At 38.2% G+C, this 23994-nt stretch overlaps 1 protein-coding gene across 29 annotated transcripts in view; it reads left to right on the top strand.

Annotated features, from left to right (window-relative positions):
• Positions 1–23994, top strand: part of nfasca (neurofascin homolog (chicken) a) — a 133113-nt gene that overhangs the window by 59529 nt on the left and 49590 nt on the right. For 26 of the 29 annotated variants that reach the window (XR_011992748.1, XR_011992749.1, XM_072715806.1 and 23 more), the window contains one exon: positions 20233–20411. Coding sequence is in view for 26 of the 29 variants with exons in the window: in XM_072715806.1 (XP_072571907.1) it covers positions 20315–20411 (97 nt within the window). In the remaining 3 variants the exon portion in view is untranslated. Of the gene's footprint in view, positions 1–6323; positions 6399–10179; positions 10203–11080; positions 11335–20232; positions 20412–23994 lie in introns of those variants that run through there. The other 3 variants (XM_072715807.1, XM_023805167.2, XM_023805165.2) reach the window with 3 other exon arrangements.

The following is a 23994-nucleotide window of genomic DNA, read 5'->3' as shown; positions in this document are numbered from 1 at the left end:
AAATCCACATGCACAGGACTATATTTAACTCACTCTGAGGCAAAATGCAAAGCAGACTGAATAAAAGACAATGGTAAAATTTTCATTATGCAACATGTTGTAATGGCTATGCTGATAAAAACGAAATATTTTATTTATTGCATCGCGAAAAATTGCCATATGTAGTCTTTATATACTGACCTGTGTGGATAAATTTTGTATTGGGTAACATAACCTTACTGTAACAATATCCTAAGTAGCTATGAATTCATGTAGCTATACACCAGCAAAAATGTTTTCTCTCCAAGGAAAGCAGTTAGGGCGACAGGTATTAAGTGAAATGGCAGCTGTAATCCAGAGAAACTTGTCTTGTGGGGTTTAGTGTTTTGCCAGGCTTTTTGTATTGTCAAAATGTGTCACCTCAGAAGGATTTTTATTAGGAAGCATCAAAACTAAGTGCTGCTTTAGACACGCTTGCTGCCGAGGGTTTAATGTGTTACTCTTTGGAGTGGTTTGGATGTGTGTGAACAAAGAGGTGATTCTTTTCTTTTGTCTCATAACAGGAAATGTTTTCAATTTATGAAATGTTAATTGCCTAGAATATGATATTGCTGAGATATGTAACATTTTATTTAATTGAAAACAAATTGTATTAATTATTGTTGTGAAAAGTCTGTTTCCCCTTCTGTTACCATATATTGATTTGAAGCAGATGTTTGAAGCACAAGCTGTACTGCAGATGGCTCCCTGGATCAGTCATTAACTGTATTTCGGCTTTATGAGGCTGTTACCCAGCTAAAGAAGAGGTCAGGCCAGTCCCACAATGTTCACCTACTTTCTGTTTGTCAGTTGGAAATGATAATTCCTGTTGGTTGTGGTGTTCTCTCAGAGAGGGAGCTCGAAGGACAGCCAGTATCCATTACAGTCGTAGTAGTAACTGAGAACTCATGGAGATGCTTGCACGTGCAATAATCCAATGATTGAATGTGCCTTTTTTATTTTGAATATTATTTGCCAAAAATGCCTGATTTAATTTCTAGACATGTCCATGTGCTTTGTAGAACTGGCACCACATTACCATTCAAATTAATGTTGGCTGAGGGCTAGGTGTCATGTGTGATTGCTGTAGTTTTCCTGATCTTAACTGTCACTGGGCTTGTTTGTCCAAGAGTATTCAATCCCCTTGGCCTGGCTTAGCCTTTTAGCTCTTATCTGTATTCTCACATGACCAACAAGGAATTTTAATAATAGGGAGGGAGAAGGAGCAGTGGTTAGAGACACAATTATTCTTATGTTCATGGAACATAAGTAATTAATAAATGTAAAGGTTAATTTATGCATTTTCATGCATTTTATCTTATAACAGTTGAAATGATATACCGTTTTTGCTGTGCAGCATTGACATCTACCTTTGTGTGAAAAGGGAACAAGTCAAATGACATTTTTAAAAGAATATTTATGAATTCAATATATATTAGAGTATTGGTACAAGTTAGATCAGATCACCCATAACCCATATAATACACAAAACAGCTTAACAATGTTGTTTTTTAAAAAGAAGCTTAAGATACTAGAATGAATTACAGCTAGAGTTGCATTATGATTCTGTTTGAATTTAGTGTTGTCACTCGTACTGCACTTTTTTTTGTAGATAAATTAATAATACATACTTAAAGAAAATTGTTAGAACCCTCTGCTGGGATATCATACATGTGTTATCTGCTCTGCATAAACAAGTCTGCTAAAAAACAACAGTAAAAAAGCACCACTTACTCTTACATATGCTGAACAACTTTAAATGGGCAGGATGTTGATAAGGTGCAAATGACAAAACATGGTCCACAAATAGAATTCTGGAGTGAGGCTGCAGGGTTATTAAATTGGAACCTGAAGCTCTGTGGTCTGGCACAAGCAGGAAAAAGAAGGTGTGAGTTCTCTTTGGAGAAAGCTTTTACCGCCCATCTGCTTTATAGAGGTCATAAGAAATGTTCCCCACATTTTCCCTCCGGCAGGCACCAGATATGTTCCATGCATTTTGCATGCATACATTTATTTCTTTATGTATGTTTATTTTGTTTGTTTCTGTGCTGGACTGAAGCTAGTACATCCCTCCCATGGGTTCTTGCACTTCTTGTTCATTGTATTCATATTTTGTTCATAGATATCTATGCAAAATTGCTGTTTTTTTCCTTTCTGGATTTGTTTGTAGTAGATGAGGCTCATTTATTGGTCATTTATCACTTCTGTGTCCCACATATTAGTATTTAGATGATAGTAGGATAAGTGTGCATCACTGAGTGAGAGGTCTGTTCCACTATAATCCCCAAATAAAATACCATCTATTTCCTTTCCCTTTCTCTGTACCTGTCATGCTGTGGGTATGACCTGTTTTACATTTTTAAACAGTACAATAAGGAGTGTACCTGATGCGAGGGCCAGAATGAGTCTTTGTATTAGGTGGTTTGTGTTGTTGGCATGGGAGGTCTCAAGCATCTCCAAGGTCTTTGGGGACATAGTGGTACTGGGTTTCTGGTAATCTTGTACAAGCTTTTTGCAGCATGAAGATGGTTGATGGCCCTTGTGCTATTAATGCTCTTAGGAGAGGGGTCAGTGAAATCTCTGCTTACTAGGGGTGTAACCATACAAAAAAAATTGTGTTAGTACAAGCCATGATTTTGAGTTCACAGTTTGGTGCAATTTCAGTACAGCAGGGAAAGCAGAATTTGTTTTTTAAATTGTTTAAATAGCTACAAACATTTGAAAACCAAATAAAATGGCTAGGTGTCTGTCAATGTGACTGTATAACAAATCCTAAGAGACACTTATTTGCACATAAAAATGAATATGTAAAATAAATCAATTTAAAAAAAAAAAAGGACTATAAAGTGGTACCTCAGTTCTCAAACTCATTAGAACTCGAATTTCTTAAAAGTCAAACCAACCAGTTAGAAAAAAAAATACCAAGAGCTCGATCTGATTCTCAGAATTCAAACCGTGAACGCCGATCTAAGATAACTTGTACGCGCAGGGAAATGAGTCACGCGGCACGTCTCTCAGCGGAAACAACGGGTAATGCTTCAGTTTCAGCCTCGCATTCGCTGTCATAGCATCGTGCATGTTTACACTAGCTGAATACATATATTTAGACAGTAAAAATACGTTTAGACAATGATAGTAACAGTAATTATATAATAAAATACATTTAAAAATAAAAATTTCTTATTAATTATTTTAATATTAATAATAAACCATTAATACATTTAATTATAATAATATTGTCGGGCCGAGCGGGGACGGAACAGAGACAAAGGTGCAGACGTCAGGGAATCGGGGAATACAGAGTTTAATTACAGGTAAGGCAGGAAAAACACAGATGGACAATACAATGACCGGACTGGGGAAGCAAACTGAAACAAGAACTAAACACAGAGGACTAATGACAACAAACAGAAACAGCTGATCACACGGGGATTCCACACGGGGTTAACGAGGGGGAGTGGCACGCGGAAGGAGCGGACGATCGGGGCAGAACACATTGTTTTTCTAAACTTTACACATTGTTTGGATATATTTATTTACATTTATATTATATTTACTTACTTTACAAATTGCTGTTTTGATAAATGTGCTTAGATGTGTTAAGTACAGTATATGCTCTTCTTGTTTTACCAAGTTCCTTTTGTGCTTAAATGCTAAAAAAGCATATTTAGGTGTAATTTTTTGGCACCGGGAACCAATTAATTGGTTTTCCATTATTTCTTATGGGGAAAATTCGATCGGAACTCGAACTTTTTAGGATTTGATCCGGAGTTCTGAACGGATTAAGTTCGAGTTCTGAGGTACCGCTATACTGCTGAATGATTTTGGGAATTTTTCAAATACAATAGTACCTCAGTACTCAAACTAATTTGAATTTGAATTTCTTAAAAGTCGAACAAACCAATTTGGCGTAAACAGAATGAGAACATGGATCCATCATGCCTTGTTACCACTGTGCAGGCTGGTGGTGTAATGGTGTGGGGGATGTTTTCTTGGCACACTTTAGGCCCCTTAGTGCCAATTGGGCATCGTTTAAATGCCACGGCCTACCTGAGCATTGTTTCTGACCATGTCCATCCCTTTATGACCACCATGTACCCATCCTCTGATGGCTACTTCCAGCAGGATAATGCACCATGTCACAAAGCTCGAATCATTTCAAATTGGTTTCTTGAACATGACAATGAGTTCACTGTACTAAAATGGCCCCCACAGTCACCAGATCTCAACCCAATAGAGCATCTTTGGGATGTGGTGGAACGGGAGCTTTGTGCCCTGGATGTGCATCCCACAAATCTCCATCAACTGCAAGATGCTATCCTATCAATATGGGCCAACATTTCTAAAGAATGCTTTCAGCACATTGTTGAATCAATGCCACGTAGAATTAAGGCAGTTCTGAAGGCGAAAGGGGGTCAAACACCATATTAGTATGCTGTTCCTAATAATCCTTTAGGTGAGTGTATAAAGCAAAAAATGAGTCAAATTTATCCAAGATAAAGTTTAGTCAAAAAGAAATAGAAATTATCTACTAATAGTCTGTCAGATTAATTGGTGTTTTCACGAGTTGTGCTGACACAAAGCAGTGCCAACCAAACACATGCTTTTGCTCAGTATTGTCTTTTTGGAATCCAAAATGTTTGCATACAGAGGAAGGCAAATATCTTCTGGTGAGCAGTTCTTTGTTTAGATTTATTTTCATCACTCATTTTTGTAAAATTTCTCACAAATGTGCCATGCTGTCTATGACTGAGTCCAACAGTAAGGACGAAATGATTAACTTGGAGAGTGCATGCAGAACTCACGCAAACTATGAGGCAAACTTTCCACTGATTTTTTTTACAAAAACAGTCATTAACATTGCAAGCTTGCTATGCTTCGTTTCTTATGACAGAGGAAAAAATGTTTCAGCAAAACCTATTGATGATCTCCATTGGGTGAACCTTATCATGCGGGACCCATATGACATTTAAGGTGCTTTTACCAGGAAATTCAGACTGGGCTAAAAAATAACTAAAGGTGCAGCCACACTAGTGTGAAAAAATATTTGCATTTCGTTCACTTCCATTATAGTTCTGTGACACAAAAATCAGATTCCTTCCTGAGTGGCAGAGCGCATTTAAATGGATCTTGAAGGTCGAAAGCATATTATAGTGCGTTTTCTAACATCGCTAGTTAGTTAGCAACTTACTAAGCTAGAAGGCTAATATTACAATATGCATTTATTCCACAGTTTGCTATTTTCAGCAATACTGATGGCAAGGTACAAGAAAAAATGTACTTTTCAAATATATATTTTAAAGGCAAACTGCATGTGATTTATTCCTTATTAACATCACTGCACCAACAATATCTTGAAATGAATTGTCACATTCTGTACTATGCCCACTTTCACGCAATGCTGTAAAGACAAAGCGATTTTTTTCGAGCTAGCATGATTGCACCTTAAGGCTATAGGGGTGTTTATCGCATGCAACATGCAATGTTAATATTAACATTGCATGTTATGCCCATGCAATGCACATCGCATGGACCGCCATAGTCAGCTCGGTTAAGATTTGGCTTGAGCGGTATGTCATTTTTCATACCATCTGGACATTATACATGTGTATATTTGAAATTTGTCAGGGGGTACTGGGATAATGTTGCTGCAAAGACTTCAAATTATCATAGTATACTATATTACCATTATACTGCTCAAGCCTGTAACAACTTCAACTTCAGCTTTATTTGTATAGCACATTTAAAACAACTATAGTTGACCAAAGTGCTTCACGGGTTAGCCAGCAATAAAACAAGGAACAATAGAGACAATAGAATACACAAAAATAAGATGAAAATAAAATAAGGTACCATAATGCTGCACTAAGATGTCTGGGCTCAACTCGAACCAAAAGCCAAGGAAAATAGGTGGGTTTTAAGTAAGGATCTCTAAATTACAAACAGATCTGATGTTCTGAGGTAAGCAGTTCCACAGGACAGGGCCTACAGCTGAAAAGGCCCAATCCACTCTATTTTTGAGCCTTGTCCTGGGAACGTCCAGAATCATCTGACTGAAGCATGATCACACATTTCTTCAAATATCATAAACTTAATTCATGGCAAATAAATTATTTCTTATATACTTGGTTTGCCATTACACTCATCTTTACTTTAATGTATATTGTAAATATGTCAGATTTTTGTGAAGTACCGTATGTAATTTGACATCAAAGTATAGACATTGCAAAATGCAGTTTGGAACACTTGCAAAAACATTGTAAAAGTACATAGTAAGCAATGCTGGCATTTTGTTTTGATTCCAGATATCTGATCACCAAAGTCTTGACTACATGAAGATGACTAAATGGTGTAGTTGCAACATTCATTTGGATAAATAAGTAAGAAAAACCTAACTCATGTCACTATTTCTTTCATTGAATATGTAGCAACTTTCATGTGTATGCATGAGCCATTGACACCTGGCCATGTCCTTCCCCCCCTTTTATGGCGCTGATGGGGATGTTTCTGGATCGCGTTTCACCGCTGCGTTGTTCATCAAATTACAATGCGAATGTGATTTGAATACGCGCTAATGCGGCTATTTATAATGTGAATAGCGATCTTCGGGTGACAGCGGTACTACACGCCCCCGATGCAGGTAAAACAAAGTAAGGTGACATGGTTTACTTTTTTGCTGATTTAACCTGATTTTAAAAAGTTTAATACTTCCGACAATGGACGTTTTGAAAGGAAGACAGATTACGGATTTAGCCAGCATTTTTTCCATGATTCTACATTAAGATTTCAGCGAGAAATAAACTGAAAAATGCGCTGCGTCACCGACGATGCACTCCACCCCCGAGGGTTAAGCAGTGGTTGAAATGACTTCTTGTCATTAGCTTTGATGGGGAGATCATCAGCAAAGCAGTGGTAAAAAACATTATGCCTATCAAAAATGGGGCCCAAGGGCAACATATATAAAGAAAACAGCAAAGGACCTAGAATTGACCCTTGGGGAACATCACTCGACAGAGGGGCCACAGAGGAAGAAAAATCAGCAATTTGGACAGAAAAACTCCTTTCAGACAGATAGGACTTAAACTATTTGAGTTAAACTCCACACACCTAGAGATATAACCCAACATTCTGTTCGCCTTTTTTATTGCTTCCCCACACTGGCGAGAGTGGGACATGGAAGCATCAACATACATACCGAGATCTTTCTCGTAATCAGCTTCAGTGGAACCCATAAAATATCTGTACTCTATATTTCTGCTCCCTGCATGGATTACCTTACATTTATCTGTGTTAAATTTCATCTGCCAAGTATCAGCCCATTCGCTAATTAAATCCAGATCCCGTTGAAGCCTCTCTGCTGCTAGATCAGTATCTGCTACGCCGCCCACCTTGGTGTCGTCTGCAAATTTAACCAGTTTACTGTATGTATTTGTGTCAATATCATAAATGTAAATTAAGAACAATAGTGGTCCTAAAATTGAACCCTGCGGTACCCCACTATGAACGGAGGCCCACTGTGACATTGTGCCTCTAATAACTACTCGCTGCTTCCTGTCATTTAGCCAGTTTTCGATCCAAGTTGCCACAGTTCCTAAAATCCCTGCAGCTTTAAGCTTTAGCAAGAGCCGTTTGTGGGGGACAACATCAAAGGCCTTCTGGAAATCTAAGTAAATCACATCATAGGCCTTTTTGTGATCAATTTCACTTGTAGCTTCCTTAAAGAACTCAATTAGATTCGTTAAGCAGGATCTACCTCTCCTAAATCCATGTTGGCTATCCTTTATATTGTTATTTGCATCTAGGTAATCTACCATTTTCACTTGAATTATAGCTTCCATTATTTTTCCAGTAATGCTAGTTAAACTGATTGGCCTATAATTTGCTGGATTACTTCTATCCCCTTTTTTGAATATGGGTGTTATATTAGCATGCTTCCAATCTGATTGTACCACACCCGCAGATAACGATTTCTGGAATATTAAAGTTAAAGGTTGGCTAATAATATCCCTCATCTCTTTTAAGACTATAGGTAAGATGCCATCAGGGCCCTGCGATTTATTTATTTTGAGTTTAGCTAGGCTTAGTATCACATCAACCTCAGTTATACATATATTGGTCATAGACGATGCTGTATTCGTATTAATTGGTGGTAAGTTACTTGTGTTCTCTATTGTGAACACCCTTGAAAAATAATCATTAAACTCGTTTACCATATCAATTTCGTTATCAATTATAAGGCCCTTACTATCCTGCAAATTAGTGATTTCAGCTTTTAGAGCTCTCTTGGAGTTAAAATATTGGAAGAAACCTTTACTGTCATCCTTAACCTCCAATGCAATTTTTCTTTCTACATCCCTCTTGGATAGCCTAATGTTATTTTTTAACTCTGCCTGTACTCTTGGCTACTAGTTATGAGAAAAAAATGTGTTGTAGCAGATTTTAGAGCTCTCTGGTAAGTGGTTAATGCATCCTGTAGGATTTCAAAAGAAACATGGAGTTTGTCCTTTTTCCATTTTCTCTCAGCAATTCTGCAGGCGCATCTGAGAGAGTGGGTCGTGTCATTAAGCCAGGGGTCAGGGCTTGATTTCAAATGTTTAGTCCTCAAAGGGGCAACAGAGTGCAATATCTCAGAGCACGTACTGTTAAAATGGGTAGTAATACACTCAACATTGAGATCCCCATCATCAAGCGAGTATAACAATGAGTCCTTAAAAACAGCAGAGAACTGGGTTGCAGCAGAAGGGGTTAATCTGCACACACGCTGTGTGGAAGCACAGGTGGGGACCTCTAACTGCGAGACAGCAACAGAAAACACCACAAATACTGTAGATGGTCTGAGATACCAGTGTTACATAAATCAGAGATTACAATACTTAAGCCAAACGACAACACAAGGTCCAATGAATGACCTTTTTCATGTGTGTCAGGGCAGCAACCGACTGAGTAAGATTAAAGAGTCAATAAGATCAAGGAAATCTTTGACGAGGGGTCTGGAATCACAGCATACATGAATTTTAAAATCCCCAACAATTAAAAAGTGGTCATATTTCAAAGCAATCTCAGCTACAAACCCAGAAAAGTCTTGAATAAAATCCTTGTTAAACTTTGGAGGGCGATACAACACTGCACAGAGCACCGTCATGGGAAAGTTAGTCTCAAAAGCTTGCAATTTAAAGCTTAAGCAACTGTCAAACAGAATCTCCTTACAATGGAAAATGGACTTGAACACAGAAGCCACCCCACCACCTTTACCAGTGGTCCGAGGTGAGCTGAAAAAGTCACATCGCGGGTGAATAACTTCTGAGAAAGGGGTGTAATCGCCAGCATGAAGCCATGTTTCTGTCAGAAACATAAATTCCAACTCACGTGAAGTGAAGAAGTCATTTAGAAGACATGTCTTGTTTGCTAGTGATCTAGCATTAAACAGCCCAAAACGAAGAGTGCAGACCTTTCATCCGAGGCTGTCGCACGTCTCAGCGGGCGAAGCAGTGAAGGATCCACACCACGTCTTCAAGCCCGAATCTACCCGGATGGAGGATGTCTCCCGTGTTTGGGTTATTTTCCATTTGGAGTTTGAAAACATTTTCAGAAAAATATTTAATTCATAGATGGTGGGTGGAAAACGGATCGGAGCAGCATCTGCAGTTTTGCAGGCGCTTAACCGGTTTGTCGTGGCCAAAAAGGAACTGAGCCTGAAAGCAAAGCTCTCGATCTATTGGTCCATCTTCGTTTATAGGTGACTATGGTCATGAGCTGTGGGTAGTGACAAAAGAATGAGACTGCGGATACAGGCAGCCAAAATGAGGTTCTCCGCAGGGAGTCTGGGGCTCTCCCTTAGAGATAGGGTGAGAAGTTTGAATATCTGGGAGAGTCTCAGAGTAGAACCGCTGCCCCTCCACATCTAAAGGAGCCAATTGAGGTAGTTTGGACACCTGGCACGGAATGCCTCCTGGGCGGTTACCTGGAGAGGTTTTCCATGCATGTCCTACAGGGTGGAGGCCGCAGGGCAAACCCAGGACGTTCTGGAGGGATTATGTCTCTCAGCCGACCTGGGAACGCCTCAGCATCCCCCCAAAAGAGCTGGTAGAGGTGGCTGGGGAGAGGGAGGTCTGGGTATCGCTCCTGAAGTTGCTACCCCCACGACCTGGATCCCGGACAAGCTGGTGGTGATGGATGGATAGATGGTGGGTGGAAAACAATTTTTTAATCAATATGAAAGCTTGACCTTTAGAGTACATGCTTGGACTAAAGTTTGCAATGTCATGCCACCCTTGCTTTTTCACCTTCTCCAGAAATATGTAGTGAAGTCTGTGAAGTGGAAAACAAATGAAGTGATATTGGGCTTTGGCAAGACTATAATGAGCATATGCTACTGGGATATAATCTATGTGTATAAACAACCTAAAGTGAGTCATCTATGAACCTTATTTCATAAGGAAGTACTGATTCCATTTTCTTGAAGGAAATGAGTCATACATCTCCTCAGTCTTTTTTACTTTCCTGGTACAGCTCAAATTTAATTTGAAAACTAAATTGGTGAGCTAACAGGTCAAAAGAATCAAATATAATTAGTGTTTTGCTTCTATTTTACTTGAATGCATTATAATGTTGTAGAGAGTTCACAACAGACACACATCAGGAAACTTCATTGGAGCTCTCCTGCCCAAGATCTGTGCCCAGTATGGCAAAATGTGAACAACAATTCACCCCCCCCCCCCCCCCCCCCGTTACTCTCCAACTTAAAATTCACACATATTATTCAGATGTGATACAGCTGAAGTTCAGTTTGGTTCTGTGTGTGATCAGAATTTTGTGTGGAATACAATCACAGAATACATGTTCCTGATTTAATTTGGACTTTTAGCTCTAGTAGTATCCTTATGGAAGCTTTGTTAACAGCACTTCCACAGCATCACACAGCACCAGAGGGTGGCGAGTGTGCATGACAACTCTGCTTTTTGTGTTTGTGTGTGTGCTTGAAAGGACAGTGGGTGGGGCCTGAGTCCCTTTATTATTCATTAGGTAGGTGTGATAAAGGAATAGGGGCCTGCCTGTTATAGAATCGGCATCTGTGCATGGGTGTTATACAGAGTGTGAAGTGAGGGGAGGGAAACAGCAGTGTTGCCATATTGTCATTGATTTCTTAACCTGGATTGGGAAGAAAAGGCAGTGGTCAGTCACTGTTATTCCATTTGGATTCCTACCAAGACATAATTCACTTTTTAACACCCAGTGCCATTGAGAGGGCTTTCCAGTGATAGGCTTGAGTCTACTTAAGCAGCAACTGAATCTCACTTAAAGTATCGTGCACATGAGGTAAGACATTTTTATGTTTTCTTTATTTGTGTTCTTTGGCTGTGTCTTTACCCTCAAGTAAAGGATTTTATATCGGGTTTTATGAGCTTTTGTTCTCTGCAACAGTGTTGCCCTTAATTGGCATTCTATTTGAGTGTCCTTAGCTAACTCAGTATTTGCACATAGACAATAGAGCAATAAATAATATAATCTGACATAAACAATGACACAAAGTACAGCAATTAATAGTATTACATTTCTGTGTTATTGTTTTATTTATTTATTTGTTTGTTTTGCGCGGTATGTGTTCTTTAATAGATCTTAAATGGTATGTTGAGTCACAGTGGGTTAAATCTGTATGGTGTTACATGCTTTTTTGATAACAATATTATAAATAACTTAAAAAGCATTTGCATTGTAGTCCATAAACACTGCAGTTTTAAGATCAGAAGAGTAACTCTCCATCTCTCTTACTATTTGTCTCATTCTGCTTTTTAAAAAAATACAGAACACATTGATGAGTCACTGATTATAGATATTTTATTATAATTTTCACATGATGAAAGTAAACCAACATGTTTCCACATAGCTGGCTTGTGTAATTAAAATATTCCAGGTCCTTTGCTATTCCTAGTATTGTCACAACTGATATTGTCCCTGCTCCTCTTTGTCAGCTTCCCCGCTCCCTCTCTTGGTTCTCTTTGAGCTCCATTGACAAACAGACACAGCCCTTTTGTGCGGGACCAAACTGCAGCTGACTAGAGGCTGGCCTTAACATATTTTCTGAACCCTGTTCGTCTGTTGCTTCATTGCAGGGCGGGCATAACATGGAGCCATGTGCTTTTAAGAAAAATAATGAAAAAAAATAGTTTTTGCACCAAGTGACTATAGTGTATGATGCCGTAGGACATTAAATACAGAGCAGGTTGTATACGGCGCCTTTGCCGTCTGAATTCCCCAGGTGTATGTGTCTCAGGGCAGTGGTAGCAGATCCAAGACATTGTTTGGTGGAGGTTTTTATTCTACCAGTTTTGGAGTGTAAGATTGACATTGAAGTCACCAGGACAGCCCATTACACTTTATTGTAGAGAATATTTGTGAACCTCAAGTATTTGAGTGCTGCATCATCAAGTCATTTATCACCCAAGAACAAAGCAAAAAAAATCATTTCACAGGAAAATTTTTTTCCCATTTACAGGAAAACTGAATGCTGTCAGAAATATCTTTTTGTCTTCTATAATTTTTCATGTTTTTTTTTTTTACCTTATTTTTACATCTAATGATTTTCTAGCTGGCTGAGCCCTTAGAGGATTTGGAAAATATAGTAAAACAAATATAGTATTTTCCTTGGAAAATAGTTTCTATTTGGATTTTTTGATCATACCTGTTGAAAATTAGAATTGTTTTAAATTAGCTTATATTTCCACCATATCTATCAAATTCCTATTGAAATGTCTGCACTACATTGCAGTTATGTGTCTGGGCAAATGCTTATTCGTAACCTCAACTGAGTTGAGTTCTAAAATTAGGCATGAAAGGAGTGAAAGTCAGAATTCTTTTAAGTGCATTGGCCCCATCTCCCTGGCTTAGGGTACGACCTCTGATTCACTGCTTTGGTGTTGTCTTGTGTGGTTGTCCTTTTAACATGTATTGTTAATGTCCATTCTGTGTCACTATCCAATATCTGTTTGAGCTGTCATGTTCTACAGCAACATATTCATGACGTATTACCAAAAGTAATGGTACAACACACACTGTATGGCTTTCTTAGGCATTGCAGTGCAATTGAAGATAAAAAATAAAACTAGGTATTGATTCAGCAGACAAAGCAACATAACAAACATGGAAAGTGCCCCCTCAAAGAATTATTATTATTTAAGACCACAGATCCATACCATCACGTATCCATACAAATCTTTTGCGTTTCTAGGTGGTATCTTAATATCCTGGGACTAATGCTGTGATTATTAAATGACTTTTTTCAACTGTTTTAATAGGCAAGCCATCCACCACAGCATGCAAAATCTAGTTTGTAATGTCTTTAGCTTGATGTGGGTTGATCTTTTTTTCTTAAAATATGAATTGTTGTGTCACTGACACATCACTTCTGCTTTGCTGGAAAAAATGGAAGGCCCTCATCTCTACAATTATTTGTTTTGTTGTCTAAAAAGGGTAAAACTTCTGACACTTATTAAAATACTGCCACATTTGAGAAGGCATTGTATAGCCAGTATGTATTTACATTTGCTCATGCCATTGTTCACAATGTGGACATTATTATTTGAGTCTGAGTTGACTTTTCAAATAATGGGTTGCTGCACAGACTGCTTATTGCTGATACTTATTGAAAATGATTACTTTTGTTAAAGTATTTTATAGATTCTCCTGTTTTATTACTTTATTTTTACTCTAGAACTTTGAGATTGCTAAAATATAAAGTGCAATACAAATAAAATGTATTATTATTATTATTGTTATTTATGAATTTCACATTAGTTATTGATAATTATCAACAAAACGTCAAATGGTTCCAGCCCCACAGCTGAGTACCCCACCCAACATTGTCATTGCCATTTTACCATCATCTGCTATTCAAGCCTAGTTGGGGGGGGAAGAGCAGAGAAGCAGACGTTTGCCTGTAGCAACAGTCTTACAATTTGCATTTGAGTGTCATAGGCAGACAAGGAAAGACTACTCACAGGATGTGAAAGACAGAAAGATTCAATGCCGTGAAAAGGGCTAGGCAGATTCAGAAACATGAAGGCAAAGGTAAAAAAAAGTCAGCACAAGAGGAGCAGGACAAAACATTGACAGTCTTACAAGGAAGGGCCAGGCCAATTTGGGCAAGGGAAATAAGACACAGTGGGGCAAAATGAAACAATCAAGGTACACCAAGGAACAGAAATAGGTGGGTAAAAAAATGGGGAACAGGAAGTGGGCGTGAAGATTTTGTGAAGACTGTGACAGAAAAATGAACACAGATGGACAGAATCGCATGAAACCCTATAGTAACCCATTTACAATTTGCATATTAATTTTGCATATTAAAATTACCTTTAAGTCTTGTTTAATGTATGACTTTAATATACCAGCAAAATATACCAGATGAAAAATGACATAGTGAGTAGTGCTACCATTGTCAGAGTATTTAAGGGCTATGTTTTAGTAAATTAGTTTTAATGTGGTACTCTAAACATGTGAGTCTAGAGTCTCTAAGCCAAATCTGATTCAAATGCTGGATTCTACAGTTGACTTTGGGAGAACATTCCAGCACTTGTCGAAGATGAACTTACTATGTTCTTGAAGGGAAATTTTGGAATTAGAAAATTATATCTTCTGAGTGATTTGTCTAGGACGGGTTATTTATCATATATACCTGGCTATGTAAGATAGGCAGCGGAACACTGGCTATCTAGATTATACTGTTTTTTATAGTGTTTTCTGTGTGAAATAAATCAAGAAGCACCCTCAGAATGGCACATTATGAGAATAGCGAACCATAGCAGATGTTCCTCAATATTCAATTGGCCATGGGTGTTCAAATGGAGCACAGAAGTCAAGAGGGCTTTATGATAATGAAAATTTGGAGGTATTAGGCAATTCAAATTTCTGTTACCCTTTGTTCTATGCATCAAAATGCAGTACAGGCTGGGGACAGAATGCATACTTCTTAACCAGTATTTAAAAGCATGAGGGTAGACATAGAATAGGAAGAAGAGTACATTTTATACACATATATGTTAAACAAAATGTTATACAGGAGTGACCCCTTGGCATTATGATATGGGAAGTGACCTGCCTCTCCAGCCCCTAGTATTACATATCTATGTAACAAAAGTGGTAGATTGGCGATTCAGTCCAAGTTTCTATGTTCCAAAGTCTGAAATGGGTCTATTCCACATTATAAATTAACTATTTGCAAAGCTCTGGATAACAGGTTAGTAGCAATGAGAATTGCATATGTTCACTTTTTGAGGATTGGGACTTTTTATAATAGTTGGAATACGTCCATTATCTACTGATAGCATTTGACATGTAATTGAATGTTAAATGCCATCATCTATGTACCTAGTATTTAAATTTGTAGTTAAATTTGGGTTTGTGATGGTTGTTTGTATGATTTACTTTATCTTGCTAATTTTAACAACTTATTGTTAATAGCTAGATAGCTAGCTAGCTAACATCATTGTTAATTTTTAATATAAAGCAAGTTTAACTTGTATTTTGTTGACACTGATGTACCATATTGGCCCGAATATAAGACACTTTTTTTCTCGAATAGGCCTGAAAAAGAGGTGTCCTTCTATGTTCGCGGTCTACACAAAAAAAAAGTAATCGATGGCGCTAAATACAATATTTTGTAACAAGTCTTTTGACTTACCGTGATATCAGTTTGCTGTAAGATTTGCTGCGTGAGCTAGAGAGTCAAAAAGCGTGTGTGTTACACCACATGCGTAAGAGCTGGCAACCCTGGCAATTCATGTATTTAGCCGGTATCACTGAGTATCGTGTAAATTTTGGACTTCCCTGGCTGTGCCGCTGCTATTATTTAACCAATAGTGGCTGTTTGTATTGTCCACTGCATTGTTATTTTGGCTTGAAGATAATGGAAAAGGTAAGAAACTCAATGGGTATCTGAAAAGTAAAATGGGAGTAGCAGAATTTAAGGTTTTTCATCTTATTTTAAATAATCAGAAATCATTTCTACCTGCTTACATATGGTTAAAAAGGTTTGACTTTGTGAATTTGTCACCACACCAAACCTCATATTGTCCCTTCCCTACCCCCTCCATGAAGGCTATTTATGATGGCCTGGCCCCTTTGAGGGGTCTGTTCTCAATTCTTCAGTCACATCTACCAGTCACAATGGGTATCTGATGCATGGAACGCCTGCATCCCATGACACTGGTTACTAAGATGCATAGGGAGCTGGAATTTCTTTAATCACCACGACAACCCGAAGCAAATGAGCTCATACAAGCAAATTACACCTGGCATCTCAAAATCTTTTGTTTGATTTCATTGAGTATATTTTTACAGTGTCACACATATGCAGAATTGTTAGCTACTTTCCATAATTTTTATGCTGAAACTAAACTGCTGCCAGAAATTGAGATAAAAGAAGAGACCTAGAAGTATTAGGTAGTCGTGCAGTTTTGTATGCAAGAAACAGCTCCAAATCAAATGTAGGTATTGATCATTTAGTTCTGACCTACTGTATGGTTGACCTTATGTCCTCATATTTAGTACATCACTACACTTATATATTTCTTTTCTATCAGTTTTGGATGTGTTTTTGCTGTTCTGATTCTCTTTTTTTGGGAACAGCTGTGTATGATATGATGATTTGTTTTCAATTATATATTTTTGGTGTACTGAGCTGATTTATAGAAATATTTCTTATTTCTGGACTGGTAACGGGAGAGGCACTCCCAGTCATGGTTTTCCCCTCCCCTTCAATGGCTACATTACTATTTATGCTCTGTGATGCTGTTGCTAAGGAACCATGCTAAGCTGATCTCCTTTTATTGGCTGAAGTGGAACCAAGGGTGAAAAGGTCTCCATGTGAGGTGTAAATGTGGAAATTGTGCATTTTCATTGTGTGAGACGAATTGGAAGATTTTTTTCCTGCATTTATTTTTAAGTGTCTCAAGTAAATATTACTTAGTTTTTAAGTGTTGTTTCCAAACCTATGAGGAATTTCTCCAGATTAAAATAGAAATGTATCAAAGAATCAAAGGATGCTGTGTCTCTGGTTATTGAATGTGTGTATTGAATACCCAGCTTTTTATTATTTTTCTTCATTAGGAATGGGCTGGGGCTGGTGAGGGTGGGTTGGTATTTAATTTTTTTTTCTGGTCATCAGCACGCAACAGAAGAACAGAAATCAAAAGAAAGGGGAGAAACTCTTGCTATGGGCAGTACATTTTGTGTCTCTTAGGAAGTATGAAATGGAATAGGGGACCAGCATCTTTCTCAGCATAATTTACCTACGAGCTTGTCAGAGCTTTTCTCAGCTTGATCTTTCAGAATCACGGGACAGTATAGTGTTGCTTTATGGTATTTTTTCAAGATCGTAGTGCCTTCAAAATCCCATGGGCACAAACTGAAATGCAGCAATTTATTTGTGCTGCTTTATCATTAGATTATATTCAGGTAAAAGTGCAACTGATTCAGATGTGATGTCAATTGAATCTCCCCATTGTGAGGCAGGCTTTCATATAGCTACCTAGGCTAGCTGGCATGTTTTATTAATGGCAGCGGAAGGGGTTTGGATGAGCTGTGGCTGCAGGGTATGCAGGATTGATTTGTCACTGTTAGGCAGAGCTGCTGTTGAGTAACACAAAATGCATCTCACTGCCTCTTTTCTTCCAGCCCTACCCCCTTCTCATTGCATCTGTCCCGATTACTTCCTTTCTTCTCCTTATGCTGCCACCCCCCCATCTGATTTCCATCCTTTAAATTAGGTCATACTGCAGGAGCAAATGATTGTTCCTGTGATGCTTTGCTGTCTATAACCCTAATCTCATCATCCAGAGCAACGTCCTAGAAGTGCTGAAACTGATAATTTATCCTCTGCACTTTTCACACCAGCTCCCCTGAACTCTCATTGTACCCTTTATCTTAATAGATATTTGCAGTACTTCTGAAATGTATTCATTATGTTTTATGTGTTAGGCTCATACTCTAGGTATGTCATTTAAGTCAGCCAGTAGGAGTCATTAATGTAAATGGGCTGAAGGTCAAGCCAGTATGTTCTGGAAACAGAGTAGGTGACAAGCCATAGAATGGACCTTAACCCTTAAAGCCATATGGCATCTTGGATGAAGGGTGGTGCTCACCCCTGGGAAGAGAGAAGATGGTGGCAGAGTGCTTGGGCTGTTGTTTAATCTGCCTTACAACACATTCCCCGAGGCATCAGCATTGTTCATGCTCTGCTGGCTAGAAGAGGTTCTGTGTCATCTTGCTGGCCTCTAAAACACTGGGGAGTCCCATGTCGTGCTGAAATTATTTGAACAAAATACTGTACATCCCCTTTCCATGACTTGACTTTTTGCTGACGTCTTTTTTTTTTTTTTTTTTTACTCTTGCTTTTGTTGCACATTTTTCGCATTGTCTATATTTCAGGTTTTGTTTGTTTTAGTCTGAAAATTCAGAATTGTGCGTCTTAGAAGATACTCAGAATTATTGAAACGTTTTTTCAGGAGTTGTTACTGTACCTTAAACACAGAACGTATTGTCAGTCTTTTGACTGCATCTTTTGCTGCATCTCAGATTTCCTACTTCACTTGAACATCTGAAACACGTGGTTACCATATTTACCTGACATAACCTGAGAGACTGGCCAAAAGTCATTCTACATAAGGCCTTAGCTACATGATTGTCAGTGCCTCCATTAAACAAAATTAAAGAAAAATTGCATCTCATTTTATTGCGTGTGAGTTTAATTGATCACCTTTTTAAGAATGTTATCAGTAATAAAATTTAATTTCTTCCTGAAATGTCCATCCTAATGGAACAGCCAATACTTCATTTGATAACTGGAGTGTCTGCCTACTGGTCATGAATGAGAAACATTAGTCAGAATTTAGCTGTACTTTTTAGGAAGTAATAGAAGAGTATAGGAGATTGATTATGTAATAGGCTGTGAAGGACACTTTTTTTGGTGAAAGGAATAGGTGATATGGGAAAATAGGGGGACTTGTGGGCTGTCTTGCTCATTCTAAAGGGGTACGATGATGGTACTGGGGTATTTTTAGATCAAGAGTGGAGGGTATCGATATGCATTTCATGGTTAGGGAGGGGTAGGTTCTGTTGCTGTGGGCATCTTTGCTGTGTTGCAGTGGTGGAGATGCAGTCTTAACCACTGCCTTCGCCTTTATGGCAAGAGCAGAAGGGCTCTTTTTGCTTTCCCAGCATGCATCTTTAAGCTCCCTTCCCACCAGCTCCCTGGTCCACAGGAGCATTGAACATTGCTGTGCTTTGAACACAAAGCTTTGTTCTAGTTCACAGTGCTGGCTGTCAGTGCTTACTCTAATAGCGCTAGCAATTTATATTATCTGATATATCCATAATATATATAAATGGATGAGAATTCTAGTTTTATTTAACATGTTATCTATCAAGTTTCAACCCAGTTGTTCTCAAAAGCATGCAGGTCAGTTTATAATTTTTTTTGTCAATTGGTCACAGATGGCCACAGCCCAGACTGAACTTGGATCACTGCATTAGATTTGCTCTTGTGCTTCTTTAAAATAACCTGTGGCATTTAAACGTTTTTCTTGAACCATCAGTCCACTTTAGTCTTGTTTACCATGACCTGAGGCATCTGATATGTTTGTGCTGCAGGGAATGCAGTACAGTAACTGCAGCGTTCTCCGGTGTGTGGCTTAGTGGTCTAAGCCTCTGTGCCTGTGATACGAAGGTTGCTGGTTGGAGCCCAGTCTCAGCAGTCTCTGGGCTCATAATGCCTGGGTGCTGTAAAGTGCACATTATGAGTCCCAGATTTTCAGATGAGTGTGATATGATGGACACTAGGGCTAAGTTTAAAAAATATTCCAATATTGATTCTTAAAATCCCAGGTCAAATTTTCAATATATGCCTTTTATAGTCCATGGCATGTTCCTTTGGATGTGTTGGTCTTATTTGGCCAGCCAGCCTCACATCATGAGATCTGGCAGACAAAATCTGATAAAAACATAGTGGAACCTCCTCTATGGTAGGTACTGTCATGTAAACATATGTTCCATAGTAAAAACATTTTCCAAGTGGTTATTCTGCTCAAGGTTACCCAGCAGCCTATTGTAGGCAGTATAGGCCACATGATTTGGACACATCCTGTTACATTGTGTTTTCTGAATGCTGCCTTGTGTATAATAATGACTTCAAACGTGAACATTGGTGTATTTATGTACCAGGTCAGAGGCATAGCCAGAAGTACATGACTCAGCCATTATCCAGAGTATAACGCTTCAATCAAGTTAGCCAGCCAAAGGAGAGATGCTGACCAGGGGGTGGCCGGAATTCACTGTAGCCGCATTCTCACTTCTGCAGCTGGTGTGGCAAGCGGTGTACCCAATTGAAGTTCCAATAGATCGTAAGTTCAGTTCCAATAATGTTAAAATGTATTTGTTTCTAATGATTTTCACAGTTACTGTATCACATATTCATATGGACAAAATTTGTATGTTTTAAATCTTTTCTGTTTCAATATATTCGATATAGTGTATATTATGGGTTTGTTTATTTCATATGTTCTTATAATTTGAGCTGTAAATGTGCTTTCAAAGTGTACTACAGTAAAACTGGTCTAAGTCGCCGGCTTGTAAGTCGTCAAATTCCCTTAGTCGTCACCTAAATCCCGGTCCCGAACAACACAAATGAATGGATTTTCCTACCTGTAAGTCGACACCCCAATCGCTGCATTCCCGCCGCCTGCTTGTCACCACGGCAATGTAGAAACAGGGAATCCCCACCTATCGCACTAGTCGCACCGAGTGCGGCGCGGGACAAGATTTGATGGGTGAATGCGGGTGCGGGCGGTAAGGTCCTCATGTATGTGCGGGTTGCGGGAGAATAGAATTAATCGCGGGACTCCCGCAAAATGTAATTATCTTAAAATTAATTTATTAAAAACAAATACTCATTTATCTACTGCACAAAAGCAACAAGAACGACTAAATTAAAATAATAATTTACAGGCGAATCGTCTACAGAAACTACAATTGCCGGGGGACGTAACCGGACACCCCAAGAAGTAATCAGCCTGGTGCTTGGACGGGATGGCATGTTCTGAAAAGCTCCTCGTTCGTGTCCATGTTCATCATTCCATTTAATTAAACTAAAATAAAACGAAACATATTTGTTTATTTTCCGTTTCTTTTTTATATATACTCAAAAGGGAAGCAAGTGAAACAAATAACAGAGTAGCGGGAAGAAGCGGTAAAAAGAAGACTACTTATATATGTTTACCTGCGGTATTTTGCGGGCGGGAGCGGGACAAAACTTGAATACTGCGGGCGGGAGCGGGAAAAAATAATATATATTTTTTGCGGGAGCGGGACAGAATCTTGCGGGAGCGGGCAGGAGCGGGACTGAAAAATCCGTCCCGTGCAGGTCTCTATACTGTGATGAGTAGAGGTATATGGTGTTATATTTACTAGTCGGCAAAACGGCGACATAGACATAAGTCGCTGAAGTGTCGACTTTATAAGTCGGCAAAACGGCGAGTTATATTTACTAGTCGACAAAACGACGAGATAGACATAAGTCGCCAAAGTATCTCGTCAATTCTCTAAGTCGTCACTTTTAAGCTGGTCCCGCGAGTGTCGACTTAGACCGGTTTTACTGTACTTTGCTATCCCCCTTTCTAAATTCTTACATACCACACAAGAATGGACCTTTCCAAAAGGTTTTAAACATCAGTTTTTTTTTATTAAAGGAGTCTAATTTACTGATAAAATACATAATGCAAAATAGTATGTATGACTAACAAACAGCAAATGTGATCTGTTCTATTAATCTTTGTCAAAAAGTGAGCCCCCAGATTTCACAGACACACACACTCACACATACTGGCATGCATGCACACACACAAACACTAAAATTAATTTTAACAATTTAATCATAACTTTATATTTCGTGATTTATCACAGTTGCGATATGTATTGCAGTTATATGGCTTCCTCCAAGGTTTCCTCCTGCCCTGTTACACTTGGAATGTTTTGTGATTAGATTCTGCTTTTTTGTCAGAATGTAAAATTTATATATTTATTTATAATAGGGATGCACTGATAGTAGTGTCAGTTTTGGGCCTGATATCCCACTACTACAAACACTACTATAACAACTAAGGATAATAATGTAGCAACAAATGAAAAGCATGTAGAGCAGTGGGTAGCACTATTGCTATGGACCTAAAGGTTATGGGTCCAAGGCTGGACGGCATGTTTATAATATTTTACCATACACCAATTGTATCACTGCACTGAATGAAATCACCAGGGTCCTTGTGCTCTTATTTTCTGTGCAGTGATACGGTGTGTGAAGTTCAGTAGCAGGAAATATTTTGTACATTTTCACTATACAAATTTTCAGTACAAAGTCTGTGGATTATATTCAATAACTGGGTCATGATTTCTGGTAAGAGACATTGCTGCTGAATTTTTTATGTATCTTTTTGGCACTTTAACCACCACAGAAGAATACCATACACTCCAATTATATTTGAAAGATGACTGACATTTCAACTGTTGATATCTCCAAAAGTAGGCATCTCCTAGCAGAATGACTCAAGATCATGGGTGGCCAATCTTATCCGCAAAGAGCCGGTGTGTATGCAGGTTTTTGGGATAACTTGTAGGCAAGCTGTTCAAACCCAGGTGTGAGGACTCTTCAGCCAATCAGTCCTCTAATTAGTAATCTAATTAGGGAGTTGCAGCGAAAACCTGCATACACACCGACCCTTTGTGGATAAGATTGGCCACCCCTGACTTAGATGGATAGAAAGCACTAAAACCCCTCTAAAACATATCTTTTTTCAGTTTTAGGGTGAACTGCCCCTTTCAAGTCTGGTGCTGTGTATTGTAAACTCTGCCGAAAACTTATGCCAACTAAAACTGGAAATACTTGTTTCGCGACTCAAAGTATTGCCAGTCATTCAAAGTATTGCCAGTTTCCACTGTCAATCTGAAGATATAGCCCCTCCTCCCAAGATCCTCAGGGATTAAATTTGACTGGGGGGGTGTGCAAAACACACGACATATGGTGTCCTGTACTGGATCAAAACAGAATACCATATCAAACCTGAGCAGTGAGGCAGTCAGAGACAAAACACTGCAACAAACTGTATTGTCAGTGTTTGCTGGTGTTACCAGAGTATCGTTGACAAAAACTATAAGAGAACGTTTTGTAAAAATGAAATAAAATAAGATACGAAAACATAATTTAAAAAACAACCAAACGGAAACTATAAATATTGCTTCCAAAACTGAAGTAAAATAGAAAAAAAAGAAAATGCAACATACTTTCAAAAACCATTTTAAATACTGTTTAGCTAAAATAATGGTTTGGTCAATTTTTCTTTTTGATGGAAAACATTCAAGAAACATAGATAATAATACCTTGAACATGTTTTGCCCATTTTGAGTGCTGAGTAATGAGTACATTAATATTGGATTCTCTAAAGATAAGACATATACATTTAAACTTACCCTGAAACTAAAATACATGAAAACTAAATACAAATATATCTTTAAAATAAAATAAAAAAAAAACAAACTAAAATGATAAAAGCTGAAATGATAATAACACTGCACTATAATAAAAACTATAACTAAACCAGTAATAACATTGCACCCTATGACAAAAAAAGTTCATTTTTGTATGATTGATTTTTTTATAATTATATTTCAGTTTACAGTCCATTCATTTAGTCATCTTTCACAAGTTCTGAATCTGTTTAAGGGGATCTTAAGGGAATTTTAAGAAAAATGGACCCTTCAAGTAAAGAAATAATGAAATATAATATGATGATTATTGATATTGACTGATACTAGCCCTACTTCACATATATTACGTCATACCCAATAGTTTAGTGCCTTTATTTATTTTCTGTTGAGTTGTGAAAAAAAAAAAGTTTTTGGTTCGTTTGGTTGTTTTCTTTTGTTAGTGTTGTCTGT

Source organism: Paramormyrops kingsleyae, chromosome 8 (assembly GCF_048594095.1).
Source record: "Paramormyrops kingsleyae isolate MSU_618 chromosome 8, PKINGS_0.4, whole genome shotgun sequence".
Lineage (NCBI taxonomy): Eukaryota > Metazoa > Chordata > Actinopteri > Osteoglossiformes > Mormyridae > Paramormyrops > Paramormyrops kingsleyae.
The sequence above is the reverse complement of the archived record's forward strand: the minus strand, read 5'-3'. Positions and strand labels throughout refer to the sequence as shown.